The sequence below is a fragment of the Melanotaenia boesemani genome, chromosome 4 (genome assembly GCF_017639745.1).
Source record: "Melanotaenia boesemani isolate fMelBoe1 chromosome 4, fMelBoe1.pri, whole genome shotgun sequence".
NCBI lineage: Eukaryota > Metazoa > Chordata > Actinopteri > Atheriniformes > Melanotaeniidae > Melanotaenia > Melanotaenia boesemani.
This window is the reverse complement of record NC_055685.1, coordinates 3,843,382-3,861,812: the sequence shown is the minus strand read 5'-3', so window position 1 is coordinate 3,861,812 and position 18,431 is coordinate 3,843,382. Positions and strand designations below refer to the sequence as shown.

General features: G+C 40.8%; 1 protein-coding gene across 1 annotated transcript; it reads right to left on the bottom strand.

The window, feature by feature from the left end:
• Positions 1–1,971: 1,971 nt before the first annotated feature.
• On the bottom strand, positions 1,972–17,713 carry LOC121638347 (B-cell receptor CD22-like). The gene is made up of 11 exons (XM_041983073.1): positions 17,577–17,713; positions 15,834–16,181; positions 15,297–15,644; positions 14,984–15,205; positions 13,699–13,968; positions 12,812–13,072; positions 9,869–10,129; positions 5,254–5,333; positions 5,090–5,162; positions 2,496–2,713; positions 1,972–2,358 (listed from the first exon to the last, which is right to left on the bottom strand). Exons 1-10 carry the CDS (start codon positions 17,629–17,631, stop codon positions 2,694–2,696), a joined length of 1,938 nt encoding a protein of 645 aa, XP_041839007.1. The 5' UTR covers positions 17,632–17,713; the 3' UTR covers positions 1,972–2,358; positions 2,496–2,693.
• Positions 17,714–18,431: the final 718 nt, after the last annotated feature.

Sequence of the window (18,431 nt, the reverse complement as noted above, 5' to 3'; positions counted from 1 at the left end):
GAATTACCATCAGAAATTCATCAACGCTGTTACCGCTAATCATTTGACACTGAGGCATCACGGTAAAATTACTTCAGCTTTGTGTTGATATTTTATCCCTTTCCCAGTCAGATAATTCCCAGTCACACAGTTCCCAGTCAGACAGTTCCCAGTTAGACAATTCCCAGCCAGACAGTTACCAACCAGACAGTTCCCAGTTAGACAATTCCCAGCCAGAAAGTTCCCAGTCAAGCAGTTCCCAGTCAGACAGTTCCCAGTCAGACAGCTTTCAGTCAGACAGTTTCTAGTCAGGCAGTTCCCAGTCAGACAGCTCCCAATCAGACAGTTCCCAGTTAGGCAGTTCCCAGTCAAACAGTTCCCGATCAGACAGTTCCCAGTTAGGCAGTTCCCAGTCAAACAGTTCCCGATCAGGCAGTTCCCACTTAGACAGTTCCTAGGCAGACAGCAGCTTCAATAAAAAACATGACTCAGTAACATTTACTGGAGAATAAATTTCAACATATTATTTAAAAATATTTGTTGTATCACATATTCCATCAATTACTTATAATAATGTATTTCTGTAAATATTAATAAATATGAGTAAAGTCAGACTATATGAATCTTATGCTAGTTTTTTTTTTTTTAAAGCAAACCTTCAAATTCACGTAAGAGCTCAAAATGATGTCAGCGGACTGCATTTACCACAGTAATCTGATATTCATTTGGAAGTTTTTTCTAACTTAAATCCATATGAATTTATACATTTTATTGTAAATTTTCTATTAGTATGTTTGACTTTTGTTTGATAACGCACAAAAAAATGTGGATTTTTTTCCCAGAAAGTCTTTTTCAACCATATTATTATTATTATTATTACTATTGTTTCAGTTACAGTAGCAGTGGTTTGGAAGCAAGAGTAACAGTCAGATTAGCAAAGGAAAGCAGACGGAACATAACACTGTTAATTCTATAATGCTCATAAAATAATCTGAGTAATGGGGGACCTGGGCCCCTGCAGAACCCTATGTCTAGCAACGCCCCTGCCCTCTGTCTCTGTAGGCATATGTTATTGATCACGAATGTCTTTATTCAGACTCAACAGATAGATTCCAAATAAGCTCAGCTGTCAGCAATGTGGCTAATGTTTATTACTGCCCATCTGAACTAAACAGGAAGCTTTAGTTTTAATATTGTAGGGACTCCTGATGTTTAAACATCAGCACAAAAACTTAAATCTAGCAGCAGGCAGATGTAAATCACTTCCCCCAAAAGCAGTGACAGTGCTACACATATCCAACAGCTCCACATTTTTCCCCTGATAGTATTTGTCTGCAACATCTTTTTTCCGCCCTAGCTACACCTGGCCTCCTTCTCCTCTCCTCTTTACTTCGCCTCATCACTGCACGTCGGACAGTGCATGAACGGCTGCTGCGATGCTACGCTGTGATTTTTCAAACATGCCTACAGCAGAGGAAGAAGTAGTTCTTACTTATCCTGGAAGTTTAGTTATATAAATGTTGGTATAGGACGAATAGATATTTCACTATTGATCCACACATTCACTACTATTTATTCTTCTCAGACAGATAATATCGTAGACTCGTTCCTACTTATTTACTTGTTTCACCGGGACACCGGCCCCAGAGTAACATAGCTCACTGGGAATCCTCCTGAACCTCCCGATTAGCTGACATTGCTCTTGATGTATGTTTCAGAGTGAGAGATCAAAGGTTTGGCGTGAGAATTCACTCAAATGTGTGAGTCTCACGGCTAATGTGTGAGAGTTGGAAGCCCTGCAGACTTCTCATGATAAGCAAGGCTTTCCCTTAATCCAGCTTCGCGGAAAACCCCTCTGAACATGACCCTAAATACCAGAAACATGATAAAACCCCAGAACGTGAAAGAACATAAAAGTGAATAAAGGAACAAAAGCATGAATCATGCCAGTTCTGCTCTGATAACTTGAATTCACACAGAGTTTTTAAAGGGGTTTATGTTTCTGTTTCACCTACAAACTCTGAGCCCCTTTCGTTAAGAAGATACCTGACAAAGTCCAAGAGACACATTTAAGAATTTCATACCTTTATTCAATAACATTTAACAGGATATACACACAAAAACGGAACAATCAAGTCAATTTAACAAAAGATACCAAAATGCATCTGTTAAGACAATAAATACCAGCTGATCTCTGTGTAGAATCTGAGGTGATGAATTCCTGCACATTATTGAACAATCTACCAGCTGAAGGTGTGTTTGTGCACAAAAACAACAAGCTGTGTGTGAGAAGTGTGGCCATAGATCGAGGTGTTTTTACACTCTGTGGTTTTTGTTAACTTTGCTGATGTATCCTCTGCAGAAGCATGACGTCTCAGTCTGTGTAGGAAAGACACACTTTTTAAAAGAAAAGAAAAAAATAACCCCCCAAAAAACATACACACACATAAAAAACAAAACAAAAACCCACAGACTGCAGAAGTTCAATGTGGAAACTTTTTACATGTAGAACTCACCAGGAGGAGGCTCTGCTAAAGTTGACAAGTGCGTACTCTCCATCTTCGTATTCCTCATCTTCATCCTTGTATCTCTTGGGCTGAGCCAGCGTAATGTTGGAGTAGAGAGCATCCTCCTGCTTCCTAATGAAACGTACACTGGCGTACTGAATTTCATCCTGCTTCTCAGGTGGTCTGAGTCCTGCCACCGACACATTGTCATATTCTGGAGCCACATTCTGCGGAGCATTAGGGCACAATTATCCGCTGATCTTCATCAAGATTCCAAAATGAAAACCAAAATTCTGTTAAATGGTCACGTCCTTCAGAGGCAAACATTCCCAGAACAACCTACATGTAACTGTTGGGGAAATTATTAACGATTCATCATTTAAAAACTTATGCAGTGGTTAAAAACACAGACAACATGCCCGCCACATATAACACAGACGCTTGTTAATTATTATTTGAGATTTTTAGACATATTAACTAGTTGCCTTTCACTCTGTGACCTTTGGATGTAAATGTGTACTGTTGTCCATGTCACATGTTCTGTTCCTATATTATGTTTTTTAATGTTGTCTCCATATAATGTCATTATATTTTCCTGTTGTAAGTCCATCTACATGCCTACGGACTAAAATATGGAAATTAGTCATTAGATATAATTTAGGATATTTACATAAATAATGTACATTAATATGCCTAGTTCCTGTTTTTAAACAAATAAATTGAAATTAACTGAAAATATGGATCAAGGATCAAACAACCATAAAGTCTGATTTTATTCTGATGAGACCACAGCACTGTGATGCTCTGACCAAAGTCATTAATGACTTATGTTTGAAATACAGACGATGGAAAAATGTCAGTCTTAGTCTTAGTCTTAGTCTTACTTAGTCTCAGTGCTGCATTTGATACAGTTGACCACAATATATTACTTAAATGACTGAAGAACTAGGTGGGCCTCTCTGGTACTGCACTACACTGGTTTAAATCTTTTTTAGAGAATAGAAGGTACTTTGTATCAATAGGTAATTTTACATCTGAGCAGACAAAAATTACATGTGGAGTTCCCCAAGGTTCCATCCTGGGGCCTCATATGTTTAACATCTACATGCTCCCACTGGCACAGGTTATAAAGAACAATAAAACTAGTTACCATAGCTATACAGATGACACACATATATATTACAATGTCACCAGGAGACCGAGGCCCCATACAGGCTCTTGGTAAATGCATTGAGGAGATTAATAACTGGATGTGTCTGAACTTTCTTCAATTACACAAAAACAAAACTGAGGTGATTGTTTTTGGAGCCAAAGAGAAACGATTAAAGGTCACCACAGAGCTTCAGTCTATACACCTAAAAACCACCAACCAGGCCAGAAATCTGGGTGTATGGATGGATTCAGACCTAAACTTAAACACATTAAGGGAATTACAAAGTCAGCCTACTGTCACCTTAAGAACATATCAAGGCTAAAAAATCTGATGTGTCAGCAGGACCTGGAAAAACTAGTCCAGCTTTAATCTTTAGTCGGCTTGATTATTGTAAGAGTATTTTTACAGGTTCTACCTAAAAAATCACTTAGACACCTGCAGTTTATTCAGAACTTTGCTGCTCGAGTCCTCATTAAGACTAGGAAAATGGACCACATCAGTCCAGCTCTGAGGTCTTTACACTGGCTGCCTGTTCGTCAGAGAATAGATTTTAAAGTTCTGCTGCTGGTCTATAAAGCTCTGAATGGTTTAGGACCAAAATACATCAGAGACCTCTTGACCCAGTATGAACCTACCAGAACCCTCAGGTCATCTGGATCCAGTTTCTTATCAGTTCCCAGAGTCAGAACCAGACATGGAGAAGCTGCATTCAGCTTCTGTGCTCCACATGTCTGGAACAAACTCCCAGAAAGCCTCAGATCAGCTGAAACACTCAGTTTATTTAGATCCCGGTTAAAGACCCACCTGTTCTCTGCTGTATTTCACTAGTTTTTATTCAGAAGTCAAAATCTACATCTGGTTCTTTTGAGCTGGAACCATGTTTTAATATTGTCTTTCCCCACACTGGAACTTTATTTGTTGCATTTTATCCATTTTATTTTAGCTGCTTCTTTCTGTTTTTATTTCATTAATTGCATTTCTTTTCATCTTTGATTTTTTAATGCACTTGTATTACTTTCTGCACCCTGCTTTAATGTTTTATGTAAAGCACTTTGAATTGTCTTGTACATGAAATGTACTATACAAATAAATTTGCCTTGCCTTTGCCATTTTCCAGTCAATCAATTTCACACCATATCAAAATATGCCATCAACACAAGTACCCAAAATACCTATAAGTTAGTAGGAGTAATAACCCAAATTTCTCTAAATGTGAAATGACCTCCTGACTTTGGACCCCATCCCCCCCCCCCCCCCCCCCCCCCCACACACACACACACACAAAAACATCTGAGTGTGGTTGATGGTGTACCTCAAAACCTGTATTAACAAAGCAAGTGGTGATCATATCACATCTGAACACATCTGATCACAAATATGTGATTGTATGAAAAGAATGTTTTCTCTTCATGTTAGTTTGAAGGATGAGAGCAGACCTCTTCCTCCTTACCTGTGCATTGCTGTCTGGTCTCTTTCTGGACTCTGAGCTTTGTTTTGAGGACCTCCTTCTTCTGAACAGAACGCTGAAAAAACCATCAAATGCATCATGACATGACGTCGCTGAGCAGGAAACTGAATTAAAGACAGAAACTGTTGTAGAACTGAGCTGCTCACCCAGCAACAATGCAGATAAACAGGATGACGGCCAGAAAAAAAAACAGTGATGGAAGTAGCTACAGCTGATTTGACTGAACCTGGAAAAGATGAGAAACACAGAATTTTTAACTGAATCACAAAATGTTTGGATGCATTTGGATGGACCAGGAAATAATACATCTTCAACAACACTAGCATGTTCATGTGATGTATGTACCACAGCTAACTGTGGTAGATTGTGTATGTTAGTAGGGTAATATTTTGTAAAACACAGAGTAGAAAAGCTCTAGTTTTAGCATGGCAGTCTTTTTGTTATCCTGCAGTGGTTGTGTTTAATATACTGAGCTGTACTGTGTGTATGTAGTGATAAAAATTCCCTAGTCCGAGAGCGTTGCCCTCTTCAGGAAGGACACTCTTTCAGGTCATCCTTAGATCATCCTCTTGTGTGTATGTGATGCTGAGCTGTATTGCATGAAACCCTAAAGTGGTGGTTGCCAGCCTGGGATATGGGACCCCCAAGGAGGTCCCTGAAAGAGTACAGTTGGTCCCTGATGCTTTGAACATTCAGAGCCATTGTGATTAATGTCCACACAGTTTAAGAAAAAAAAAAAACATAGACTATAGGTTGTTAATTTAACTTTGCCTTATTTGAAGGACAGGACTCAACCAGAATGCATAATTTATGGTGAGAATCTAACTTTTGAAAGCATAAAACCAGAATAGTTTCAGCATGGGGTGAGGTAGGGGGTCCATAGCTTTTCAGTATAAGCGTGAAAGGGGTCCTCAAGAAAATAGGTTGGGAACCACTGCTCTAAAGAATATGTACAACTATCTAAAACAATTGTAGCATGATCATACAGGCTGAGAGGCCATAAAACCTACCTTATCAGGACCCCTAGATAACACCACATCCACCCACACTGAGACACGAGAGCCAGGCAGGAGACTGACTGATGGAAAGAAGGCAGAACTGGAAACAGGAGGGCCACACTGCCAAGTCTTTTGAGCAGAGAGGTTTTGAAAGCCAGAATTGCCTCCCAGAAAGGTGACTTTATCTCCTCCAGACCAGTCTTTGGCTAACTGTGATAAAAGGCAGCAGAGATATCTCTCCTGGAGCCTTGCTCTCTGTTGTGGCATCAAGATCAGATTCCAGTTGCATCAAAGAATTTTAGCTGCCTTCCCACAAAAAACTCAAAAAGAGTAATTATGTCTCTTGCTGGGTCCATTGTTGGCCAGTTCATTCTGTCCTGTCATGATCCGTAAGTGAAAACAAGGAAGTGGGACCCAAGACAGTTAAAAAACAGACAAAGATGATTTCATTGTATTGAATTCTGCTCTTGGAGCCTGGCCGGCAAACCAAACAACTGGTGCATTAGACTCCATCACAGTTAAGTCCATCCTCCTGCCCAGACCAGAGAGGAGAACACATTGGACCATTGTTACAGCACGATCAGCGGAGCTTATCACGCAGTGCCCCGCGCTGCACTCGGTCTTTCTGATCACGAAATGATCCACCTGATCCCCGCGTACAGGCAGAGGCTGAAACTCTCCAAACCGGTGGTGAGGACAATAAAACAGTGGACCAGCGAGGCTGTGGAGGAGCTCCGCACGTGTTTGGAGACTACAGACTGGGACTCAATGAGGGCTGCCACGGACAGTTTGGATGAGTATACGGACACTGTGACCTCATATATCCACTTCTGCGAGGACAGCATTATACCATCACGCACCAGGGTGAGTTTCAACAATGACAAACCCTGGTTTACTCCTAAACTCAAACAGCTGTGGCTAGAAAAGAGGGAGGCCTTCAGGAGTGGGAACAAAGACTGCTACAAAGAGGCTAAATACAGGTTTAGCAGGGAAGTGGACACTGATAGATCACAGCACTCTGAGAATATGCGACAGGAAATCTCAGAGAACGACCCGGCCTCAGCGTGGAGAAGACTTAGGCAAATGACCAACTACAAGCCCAAAACCCCCCACTCCACTGACGACCTGCGAACAGCCAACCTCTTAAATGGATTCTACTGTCGCTTTGATGGACCATCAGGCAGCCCTCACACCTCCACCAGCCCCAGTCCCAACAACAACAAAGACTCTTACCCCCCCTCCTACCCCGCCTCAGAGGAGAATGCATCATCAAGGACTTCCACAACGCCCCCCTCCTTCCCCACCCCCACAACCTTTTCCATTGGGGAAGAGCAGGTGAAGAAGCAGTTCGAACGTGTGAACCCCCGGAAAGCCCCCGGCCCAGACGGTGTCTCTCCAGCCACCTTGAGACACTGTGCAAACGAGCTGGCCCCAGTGTTTACGGACATTTTCAGTGCCTCACTGGAGGCGTGTCACGTGCCGGACTGCTTCAAAAATTCCACTATAGTTCCTGTCCCCAAGAAGCCAAGGATCACTGGACTTAATGACTACAGACCTGTGGCACTGACCTCTGTGGTCATGAAGTCATTTGAGCGCCTGGTTCTGTCCCACCTCAAATCCCTCACGGCCCCCCTCCTGGATCCCCTGCAGTTCGCCTACAGAGCCAACAGGTCTGTAGACGACGCCATCAACATAGCCCTGCACTTCATCCTGCAGCATCTGGACTCACCGGGAACCTACGCCAGGATCCTGTTCGTGGACTTCAGCTCTGCCTTCAATACCATCCTCCCAGACCTCCTCCAAAACAAGCTGTCCCAGATGAACGTGCCTGATCCCATCTGCAGGTGGATCACTGACTTCCTGACGGACAGGAGGCAGCACGTGAGGCTGGGGAAGAACATCTCGGCCTCCCGGACCATCAGCACTGGCACCCCCCAAGGCTGTGTACTTTCTCCTATGCTCTTCTCCCTGTACACCAACTGCTGCACCTCGAGCCACCAGTCTGTCAAACTTATTAAGTTTGCGGACGACACCACCGTTATTGGACTCATCTCTGACGGGGATGAGTCTGCCTACAGGATGGAGGTTGAACGTCTGGTGTCCTGGTGCAGCTACAACAACCTGGAGCTGAACGCCCAGAAGACAGTGGAGATTATTGTGAACTTTAGGAAGCACACAGCCCCACTCCCCTCCATCATCCTGACTGACAGCCCCATCACCACTGTGGACTCATTCCGCTTCCTGGGTACCACCATCACCCAGGACCTCAAGTGGGAGCCCACCATCACCTCTGTCATCAAGAAGGCCCAGCAGAGGATGTACTTCCTGAGGCAGTTGAAGAAATTCAACCTGCCAACAAAGACAATGGTGCAGTTCTACACAGCCATCATTGAGTCCATCCTCACTTCTTCCATCACCGTGTGGTACGCTGGAGCCACCACCAGGGACGTACAGAGGCTACAGCGTATCGTGCGCTCTGCTGAGAAGGTGATCGGCTGTACTCTCCCATCTCTCCAGAACCTGTACGCCTCCAGGACACTGGGCCGTGCGGGCCGGATCGCAGCCGACCCTTCTCATCCTGGTCATGGACTTTTTGAGCCACTCCCCTCAGGCAGGAGGCTACGGTCCATCCGGACCAGAACCTCTCGCCACAAGAAGAGTTTCTACCCCTCTGCTGTTGGACTCATGAACGAGAACTCTAGGCCATAAACGCTCTGTCTCAGTCACAGGACCTGTGCTTCATGCAAAAAGAGACAAACATACCAAAGCTACTTTACTGTCACTTTAGCATACTTTCTGGATTATGCTCTAATTCCATACCCATCCTGTATATTTTGTAATTTTGTGTTAAAGTGTAGAGACTTTATTTTGTTTTAAAATTTTTATTTTATATTTATTGCATGCTTAAACTTATAACTTATATTGTTTTTATGTCTGCACCAAGTACCGCAGCATTTTCCTAATGATGTGAACCTGTTCACTCATATGGCAATAAAAAACCTTTCTGATTCTGATTCTGATTCTGATTCATGGTGGATGATTCCACGGTGGAAGCTCAGAATGCCACTGAACCTTGTAAGTGTGGCGGTTTTATGGTGTTACTACTGTGTAACAAGGGAAAATGACCTGTACCTGTGACATTAGAGATGTTATGGATAGAGTGTATAGATAGATGTTTTAGATGATGTAATAATGACCTGGCTCTGTCTGTGGAAATCAGAACAGGTACTTTGCAAGCACCATTTTAACCTGCTAAGCACTGGTTCTAGCACCCGCACCGAACTACCGCCAGTTCATCTTGTCGAAAGCGGTTTTAGTTGTACTAATACAAAGCATTATTGAATCTTTTTTTTAAATTCCAAATGCCCTTTTTTTGTCGTCTCTGTGCTTATAGACAGCTTGGAAATAAATACATGTGTTTTCCAATATATAAAAACTACAGTAACCAGTTACACTGTACTCACCCTACAAGCTACAGTGTCATTGTGGTGAAATCTAGTTGCACTTAAACTGGCTTTTTTCTGTCCCTGCTGCTTTAAGAACAGCTGATTGTTACATGAGGCCTCTTAGGACACAAATAAAAGACTGAATTGAAGGTAAACCCTCCCAAATTTGGTCTTCTTCTTGGTCAACTTCTTGGTTGTTGGTCAACTGATGGTGAGGTGTTTTATTAATTCTGCCAATGAATCTGTTTAAAAATTAATCTAAGTATATAAAAGTATATGTATGAGCTTAAGGAAACCCCACAATAACAAAAACTTACTTGAAGCAATGATCAAATGTAGGTTGGACTTCTTATGTCCTCTTCGATTCTGGGCTCTACAGTAGTAAATTCCACCATGTTCAGATCTGATATCATTGATGGTAAACATCTGTCCTGATGCTTTTGGTGAGTCTTCGTTTTCCTTGTACCAGGTAAAGTTAGCTGCTGGGTTAGCATCACTGCTGCAGGTCATATTCACTGAAGCACCCTCCACTAACTCACCAGAGGGACTCACTGACACTGAAGGAACATCTGGAGCATCTGGAGGAAAACATGCATGAACATACAACTTTATATGCACTCATTAATTATGTAGATAAATGATTGATTTGAAATAACTTTGTCAGACTGGTTTTCACATAATTTTAAAAATACAAATGACTGCTGTTCAAACTTTTCTTATCTTTAAGAGGGAACAAAGTCATCCAGTTTCAGCTGTTGTTATCAGCTGGCTAACATTAAGCTAGTTTGAGAGAAATACTGGTTACAGTGAACTTTATTGTTGATGACATAATATTACAAATATTGCATTCCAAAGTATATTTGCTTAAAATAAATAAACTCAGCTTGCTGCTGGTAGAGGTAGTCGCACAATAACAGCCTTGGTGGAAATAACAGGAATAATATAACTATTTTTATTGTTACAACTTACAATATTACAAGAGAATTCACACACGTGATAGCTGTATGTGTTTATATTCCCTATGGGCTGATGTGGAGGCCACTTGTGAGACTTTCTCACTGCTTTCCATCAGTTGGTGAACTGCCCAATGAGGAAGAACTGGACCATTGATCTGCTGCATGTAAATGTAGGGAAGCATACACAGCTACCCCCCTCGCCCTCTTGGCAAGTCTGATCACAGCCTTGTGTGCATGCAGCCTCAATACAGGCCCTCAGAAGCTGCTTTAAAACCACTGAGTGGAGTTTACTGCTGAGCTAACATGAGGATGAGGACAACGATGGTGTAACAGACTACATAAACTTTGCATGGACATGGTGGTGCCAATCAGAATAGTCTGTTTCTTTGCTAACAATAAACTGTAAATCACCAACAAAGTGAGAGCTGTTCCGAACCGGAAGAAGATGGTCTTTGTAAACAAGGATATGGAGATTAGAAACACCCAGAGGGAAAGCCTACCCAAACTGAGGGAGGCAAAGAAGCTGTACAGGAGCAAGCTGCAGAAGCAGTTCCAGCAGAGCAATATGCCAGAAGTCTGGAATGGTCTGAAGACCATCACAGACCCTCAGCTGTGCAGCAGAGGAGGGCAGAGAGAGAGAGAGACAATAAATTTAACACCTTTTGCTACTGGTTTGACTCCACACTGCTTCTCCTCCAAACAACCACTCCTAGCTGCAACTCCTATGGCTCCCTGCTGGCCATCATTGATGATGTCAGCCACCATCTGAGCCACCATCACAGCACAGAGGAGATCATTCAGCAGCAGGATGCTGTGTCTGAGCTGCTCTACAGACAGACCCAGGAAATCCTTCTTACCCAGGGGAGCCAAACCAAAGTGTCGTGACCTACTGACCTCTGAAACCATGTTGGCTAATTAAAGGCTCAAGCTTGTTACATACAAGTTCTTGCTTTCAAGGTGGCAAAAGCAAGAAGGTTTGTTTTGGCTTCATTATTCCAAACTCAACAAAAGAATTTTGTAGCAAAGAGTGTCTATTACTGGCGGATTAATAGATTGCTAATAACTAGACGGGCGGAGCCTCACTGCGCTCTTCCTCGCCAGAGTAAAGAAAAAGTAGATGTACAGTACAGAGTGTAGCGGCAAAAGTTCGTTTTAAGGAGTGACTGTTCTGTTGGGTTTTTTGTTTTCATTTGTGACCGTGTGCGTTCATGCAACAGGGAGTATGTTTAGTCTGCTACAGTTTAACATTATGTTTATTTAATTGGATGAGGCAGTTACTGCACTATGCCCTATAGTGCAGTAACTGCACTATAGTGTTGGTTGTAAATTATAGAGCAAACTTATGGTTATGAATGGCTAATTTACTGTCATGTTATGTTTCTGCTTCAGAAACCACACACATTCGAAATACCTACACAGGCCCTACCAATAAGCCTAAAGATGGTCGTCTCTTGTTTAACTTGCTCAACTACAGTACATAATTCAAGTTCAAGCAAGTCTCTTATCTTCATGCATTCTGACCGATGCGCCCTTGGTGGCCACAATAATAAACCATAAGAAGAGTACAGTCCTAATTCATTCATCCAAAACAACTTTATCTGTGGCCGGGTGGTGTTTTGCATAGGGCGGTGTTGATGTCTTTTTATGCCATATGTGGTGTATGAATTTTCGTAGTTCCTTATCACCTTGGCCAACTGATCCTTAAAACTTTCCTTTCAACCTTGTTGATCTTTATGCTTTTCCATATTATTCGCATCGACTTAAAATTTCCAACCAACCACACCACTCACACACCAAAAACACAATGCTGACATTTTGTTCTTGCAGCTTTGAGAAAAGAGTTCTTTGGTTCATTCTTAAAAACAATCGTCCTACTGACAAATCTGTGTGGTGGGAGTGTGGTTTTCTGTTGCAGTGTCATCAGTAACATGTTGTGATGCCGTCATTCTTCAGTGTAGTCATTGACTAGCTGTAAATTCATACGCCAACATGTAAGAACTCATATTAACAAGATTTTTGTACCACCAAAATCTTGGCTATATCTGTCACTGACAGAACTAAAGGAGTTCATGCCACATATCGGTTGTGCAACCTACAGATCAAGAGCATAGCCAGTTTATCTCAAAATCTTCATCTTGGAAGATGTTTTCCTAAAACTTTATTTTCAGTGTCCCAAAACTGTAAAAAATCTACATTGTCAAAATATCCCAAGAACAGCATCGCCACAATGAAGCATGGCAGTATATATATATATGTATATATATGTAATTTTATTTTCTGATGAGTTTTTTGTTTTGTACTTACACTGGACGTCTATGTAGACAGAGGAGGAGTTTCTTTGTCCATACTTATTCTCAGATGTGCAGAGGTAGAGCCCAAAATCATTTCGACTGATAGTGGTAAAGTGATAAATGACTTTCTTTGCTGGAGGCGATGTCTGGTTTTCCTTGTACCAGGTGTAAGTAGCTGCTGGGTTAGCATCACTGATACAAGTTAGATTTACTGACTGGCCTTCCTCTATCTCACCAGGGGGATTCACTGACACTGAGGGATGCTTTGGAGCATCTGTAAAGAGAAAGATGGGAAATCTCAGAAAATATGTCAACAACTAGTAATTATAAATAAGCTTTTCTGAACCAGGACAGAAAATTGTGTTTTATATTTTATACATAAGTAGCATTTCTGGGTTGCTGGGCCTTAGACAGGGTAGTTCTGGTCATTTAAACTACAAATAGCAACAGTGACAATGAATTATGCAGATTTTTCTAAAGAAGTGTGAGGTTCCAGATACAGAGCAGAAAAAGTCATTGTAGACGATGCAGCCATCAAATGATGGCAAGCAATGAACAAATGATCACGACAATGTAGAGAAATACTAACAGCTCAAAGAAAAGCTAGAGAAATCCTGGAAGGTGATGACAACAATAGTGCTCCCTGGATAGTCTTTGTTTTCAGACCCAATATTACAACTTCTGTACAGTCTGAGATTTGTAGTATTTCTATTAGTATACACTCAAGTAGATGGTGAGCCAGCACTCATAGAGATAAGTTATCATCATGTGGGCTTAAAATAATTGTGACACAGGAGGGTTGACATGCATCAGAGTTGAAAACAAGTGAAGTCAGTAAAACAATCCTAAGTTAACTTGATAAATTCAGTGTTTTGTTTTCAGAAAAACTGTTTTCCTTACATTTTACATCAATGTGTGTGTTTCCAGATGTTGTCCTGCCCAGCTCATTCTCAGCAGTACAGTAATACTCTCCAGAGTCAGAGGGCTGAATGGAGCTGATGACAAAGTCTGGAGCTTTACTGGGAGGCTGAAGGGCTTCAGGTCTGTTTTTCGTGTACCAGGAGTAGTTAGCTTCTGGGTTAGCGCTACTGATGCAGGTCAGCTTTACAGAACGACCCATCATGATTTCACCAGAAGAATTCACCCACACTGAGGGAGAATCTGGAGCATCTGGAGGCAAAATTGAAAGAAATGTGCATTATAATTGTCAGCTGATTTTACTGACAGAAAAGTGGCTTTTATGTGTCGTTTTTGACATCTAAACAAATTATACAGTGAAAATTGGGTAACATTGATGGCAGACGATGCTTCTGGCTTTTCTGTAAGGATGATTATTTTTGTGCTCATATCAATACGACCTAAATTCAGATGATGGAGTTCAAAGCAACATGAAGTAGAAAATATCATTGCTCAGTAAACCTGATCAGGACTGCTGGGTTATCTGTACAGTTACCTTCTCTAATCTGATATAAATCTAGTCATTGCTTGTGCATTTTGTACATCACGGGGGTGCTTAGAGGACTGGAAGTTGTCTGGGCAGAAGCTTTCACTTCATTCCTTGACAGCATGGAGTCACCTCTGAGGCAAAGAAGGTTTTTGATCATCACCACTAGCATAAGGAAACAGCTAAAAGTAGGTTTAGAAGTGTGGCTGTATTTTCAGAGGAGTTTAGGATTGAAGCTGAGGACTGGGTGGAATGATGCATCTATACCAGGGGTATTCACGAACACACAGAATGAACAACTGAGAGAGTAGCTGGCTTTGTGTGACACTTAAACTACCTTGAACTTTATCATTTCACTTGCCATCAAACTAGATAACAGGATCCAGATTTTCTCTTCATCAGAGGAGCACTAACAAATTCTTCAGAACCTGTGTAGTTACAAGGGATCCGGTTGATGGCTGACTTTACTTGAACCAAATCCAGTCATCTCCAGTTGCGCCCCTTGTGAGGATCTGATGCGACTGCAGCACTGTTGTTACTTTAGGAGAGGCAGGGACAGGCAGGTTTTGGGCATTCTGGTCGTAAGAAAACAACTTGTCCCAAAAACTCACATTCAGTAAAGGAGCTGATTCATTCATAACTGCAGAGAACTCAAACTTGTTGCCCCGGAATCCTGCTGAATCACATCAACTGCTGTTTACACCAGGAAGTGTTAGTGTGTGTCATTGTTGGAAAACTTACACACTGCAGGAGCTCTGTGTTTGTCTTGTTTAACTGCACAGGAGATTTGGCCTCCAAGATAATAAATATCTATAAAGGAGCTCGTGCCCTCTCTTATTATATGTCCGTTCCTGAACCAGATGAAGGAATGACGATCAGTTGGGCTGCAGATGCTGTGACACCTCAGCTGTATATTGGTACCATTCCGATAAGGTGATGTTTTGGTCACCTGCACCTGCAGAGCTGGAATAGGACCAAAAGAATCAATATCAGTTGCACACTCAAGCGACCATGTTCATTCAGAATAAATTATTAAGTGTGTGTTCTTTACTACCTGTGACTGTTAGAGTTACTCCATCTGCATCACTTCGCCATTCAAACCAACTTGTTTGAAATTTGAAGCGATATTCAGCTGAATCACTTTCTGTCAAGTTGAAGATTGTCAGAGAGGATTGTTCTGTTGTGTCAAAGACCCAAACACGATTTAAATACTGACGGTCATGTTTAAGATCCTCAGCTTGTGAAGGAGACCGCCACTGGTAACTGCGTCCAGGAATGTACCAGAATTTTGATGTGACATATTGTGGACTGTATGAACAGGAAATGCTCACTGATGATCCTTTGACTGCGCAGATTCTTTTTTGATTGTAAGTCACTTCGGTGCAGGGTGGATTCTTCACACCTGAAAGATTAAAAATGATTGATACAGTAATTCATTATTCATTAATTTGTGAAGCACTTGGTAACATTTTATTTATAATAGCAGCAACAACAATAATAATTATATTAATCATATCATTATTATTAATCACATCTCTGTCATGATTTTGCAAAATATTTGTGAAACATTAACAGAATGATGAACAACTACCTGAAACCGTTAAAAAGACTCCCGGAGAACCAGTAAAGCGTCCACCTGGTGAGTTTGTAATGAACCTGAACTTGTATTCTGCTGAGTCGCTCTCTCTCACGTTCGAGATGGTCAGTGTGCAGACATTTTTATTACAGCGATGCTGAACACGACCAGAGTACTTGAATGTTCGATCCACATGTTCATTTTCAGAGTGAACAAACCAGAATGTTTCTGTTACAGTGATCTTCTGGTTATTGTCTCTGGTTGGGTGTCTGTATCTGCAGCTCATTTTTACAGTTGATCCCGTTAAGGCACAGATGCTAGCGGAGGTGTAAGTCACCCCCCAGTCATTCTGACTCTGCACCACTGCAACACAAAGCACATTAGAAACAATGATGCATCATGATGTGAAGTTGCATTTCTTTTGAGTGTTTCTCATTTAGAGGGAGACAGGAAACTTCCACCCTGCATCAACTTTATTACGGTTGTTGTTTCCTGAACTTTAACAGCTTCTGCATTTCCCTTGTTTCTATCTTTTATTATACGAGATGTGTGATGCTTGTTTTAAGAGATAGAATACCTAGTGGGAAAACAAATAACTGGAATGCATACTACACATAAACTGTTGATGATAGCTGAAGACCAAAAATACTTTCTCTCTTTATCCATCCATCTATTTTCTTCCACTTATTCGAGGTCAGGCCTGTGGTATGCTTTGTGTGAATGTAAAGTTTGATAATAAACCATTAACTTTAATCTATTTCCCACAGTTTAGAAATGATTTGAACCTTTTAGGTGCTTCTTGCAAACATCTCATGTTTGACATTGTTAAAGGCCCTTTCCAGGTGTAGAAAAACTGCTTCCACCATATTACCAATGGTTGATCTTTTAATATTTTCTAGATAAGTACACATTTCTGACAAACATCTCAGGCAAAATCCAGATACTCCTGTTACTTTAAAAATAACCAATCAATGGCTTCACACTAACTTTTCAGTTATTTCTGAGACTGCACATGAAAAATATATTGTTCTATCTGATGTGCATGTTCCTAATTAATATAATTAAAAGTGGAGTGGAAGTAAAGTGTTTATTGTTTTCATACTTAACTTCTTTTATAGCAGCAAATTACAGTGCAGAAGTCTGTTTTGTTTGGTATTCAGGTCCTGACTTTACAAAGTGAAACAATGCTTCATCACAATGAAATTTCTCTTCTGACACATTAAGTTTCACCGTCTCGACTTCGAGTCAGAAATAACTCAAAATAATGATGGAACAATAAAAAAACAAGCATGAAAATAAACATCAGTCTTTCATTTTACACTGAAGTGATCAAATATTCTTTAATAACAGTATCTGAAATAATGCCTTTTAATAATGGAATCACCTGACTTTAAATCAACACAGCAGAGTTGTGGGAAAAAAACAGAAGTTGTTTTTGGACCCACAAAATGTTCAGTAAATGGTAATGAATTACATTTTGTTGTTATAGTTGTTCAAATTAAAAGTGAAATTAACCTAAACGTGACCATAGTGAAACAGAACTTCTGAACACATTCTGATGTTTAACAAAAAAAGTTTCCATCCATCTTTTACAGCATGTATGTAGTTATTTACTTAATGTACCTTCTCTAAACACTTCCATTTAAAAAATTACACAAACATCTAGTGTTGATAGCACATCACACTACTTCTACTGTAGCAGTTTAATAAAATAAATCCTCTAAACCTGGGAGGTTTAGAGGATCATGGACACAGTACCTGCTGCACAGAGAATGAAGATAACAAATCCACCAGCTGTTGCATTGAAAATCATAGCTGCTCCTCTCACCCCTCACATCTGCATGTGAGCAGATACCAAAAACCCGTGTTAACATTTGTTCATCAAAAAGACGAGGGGTGGTTTTGTAAGAGCAGTTTCTGTTGTGTTCGGAAAAACAGAGGTTAAGCTGCTGAAGCCGCCTTCCTTCCTCTTTAGATTGTTAATATGCATGAACTGAACCATGAAAGTAAACTCCCAAACTGAAAAGAAGAACTGATTCTGACTGATATTTTGCATATAAAAGCTTCTGAAAATGTAGTGCAGAAGTGAAAGGATGAAAAAAAAGTTTAACTTTTGTCCTTTTGTAACCCTAAAAACCTGATGACACGATAATAGTTTCTTTCTAACAGATGACAGCAAATAGATTTTCAGTGTTCACACAGTTGATTTTCTGTATTAGTAAAAAGCAGAAATGAAAGTAAATGATACAGACAGATTCTAATAATAGTACTGTGACAACCCCACCCTTTTCACCCAAAGAATTTTAGTTAAATAATATTAAACCATGTGTTTATTGGGGATGGATAATGATATTTGCATTTCCAAAAGTCACATAATTGTAAGAATAGTTTCTTGACTTTTGTCTTCTTAAACAAATGGTAGCAGGCCCTGGTCAAGACAGCCTGCACTTCCTGGTTCTGCTGGAGGTATTCCTTCAATTCAATTCAGTTTATTTTTATTGGACCACTTCACAACAATGTTATCTCAGGAAACTTCCTGCTAGGAAGCAGTATTTCCTCTCCACTCCTGGCTTGTGTTGGTCAGGATGTTGGATTGAATCAATGTGGAAGAAA

Coding starts and splice junctions, on each gene's coding strand:
- LOC121638347 (XM_041983073.1), bottom strand. CDS start 17,631: ATGATTTTCAATGCAACAGCTGGTGGATTTGTTATCTTCATTCTCTGT. Junction 15,206..15,296: donor AGTAACTCTAACAGTCACAG/GTAGTAAAGAAC, acceptor GTCCTATTCCAG/CTCTGCAGGTGCAGGTGACC. Junction 13,969..14,983: donor ACACAGAGCTCCTGCAGTGT/GTAAGTTTTCCA, acceptor TTTTGCCTCCAG/ATGCTCCAGATTCTCCCTCA.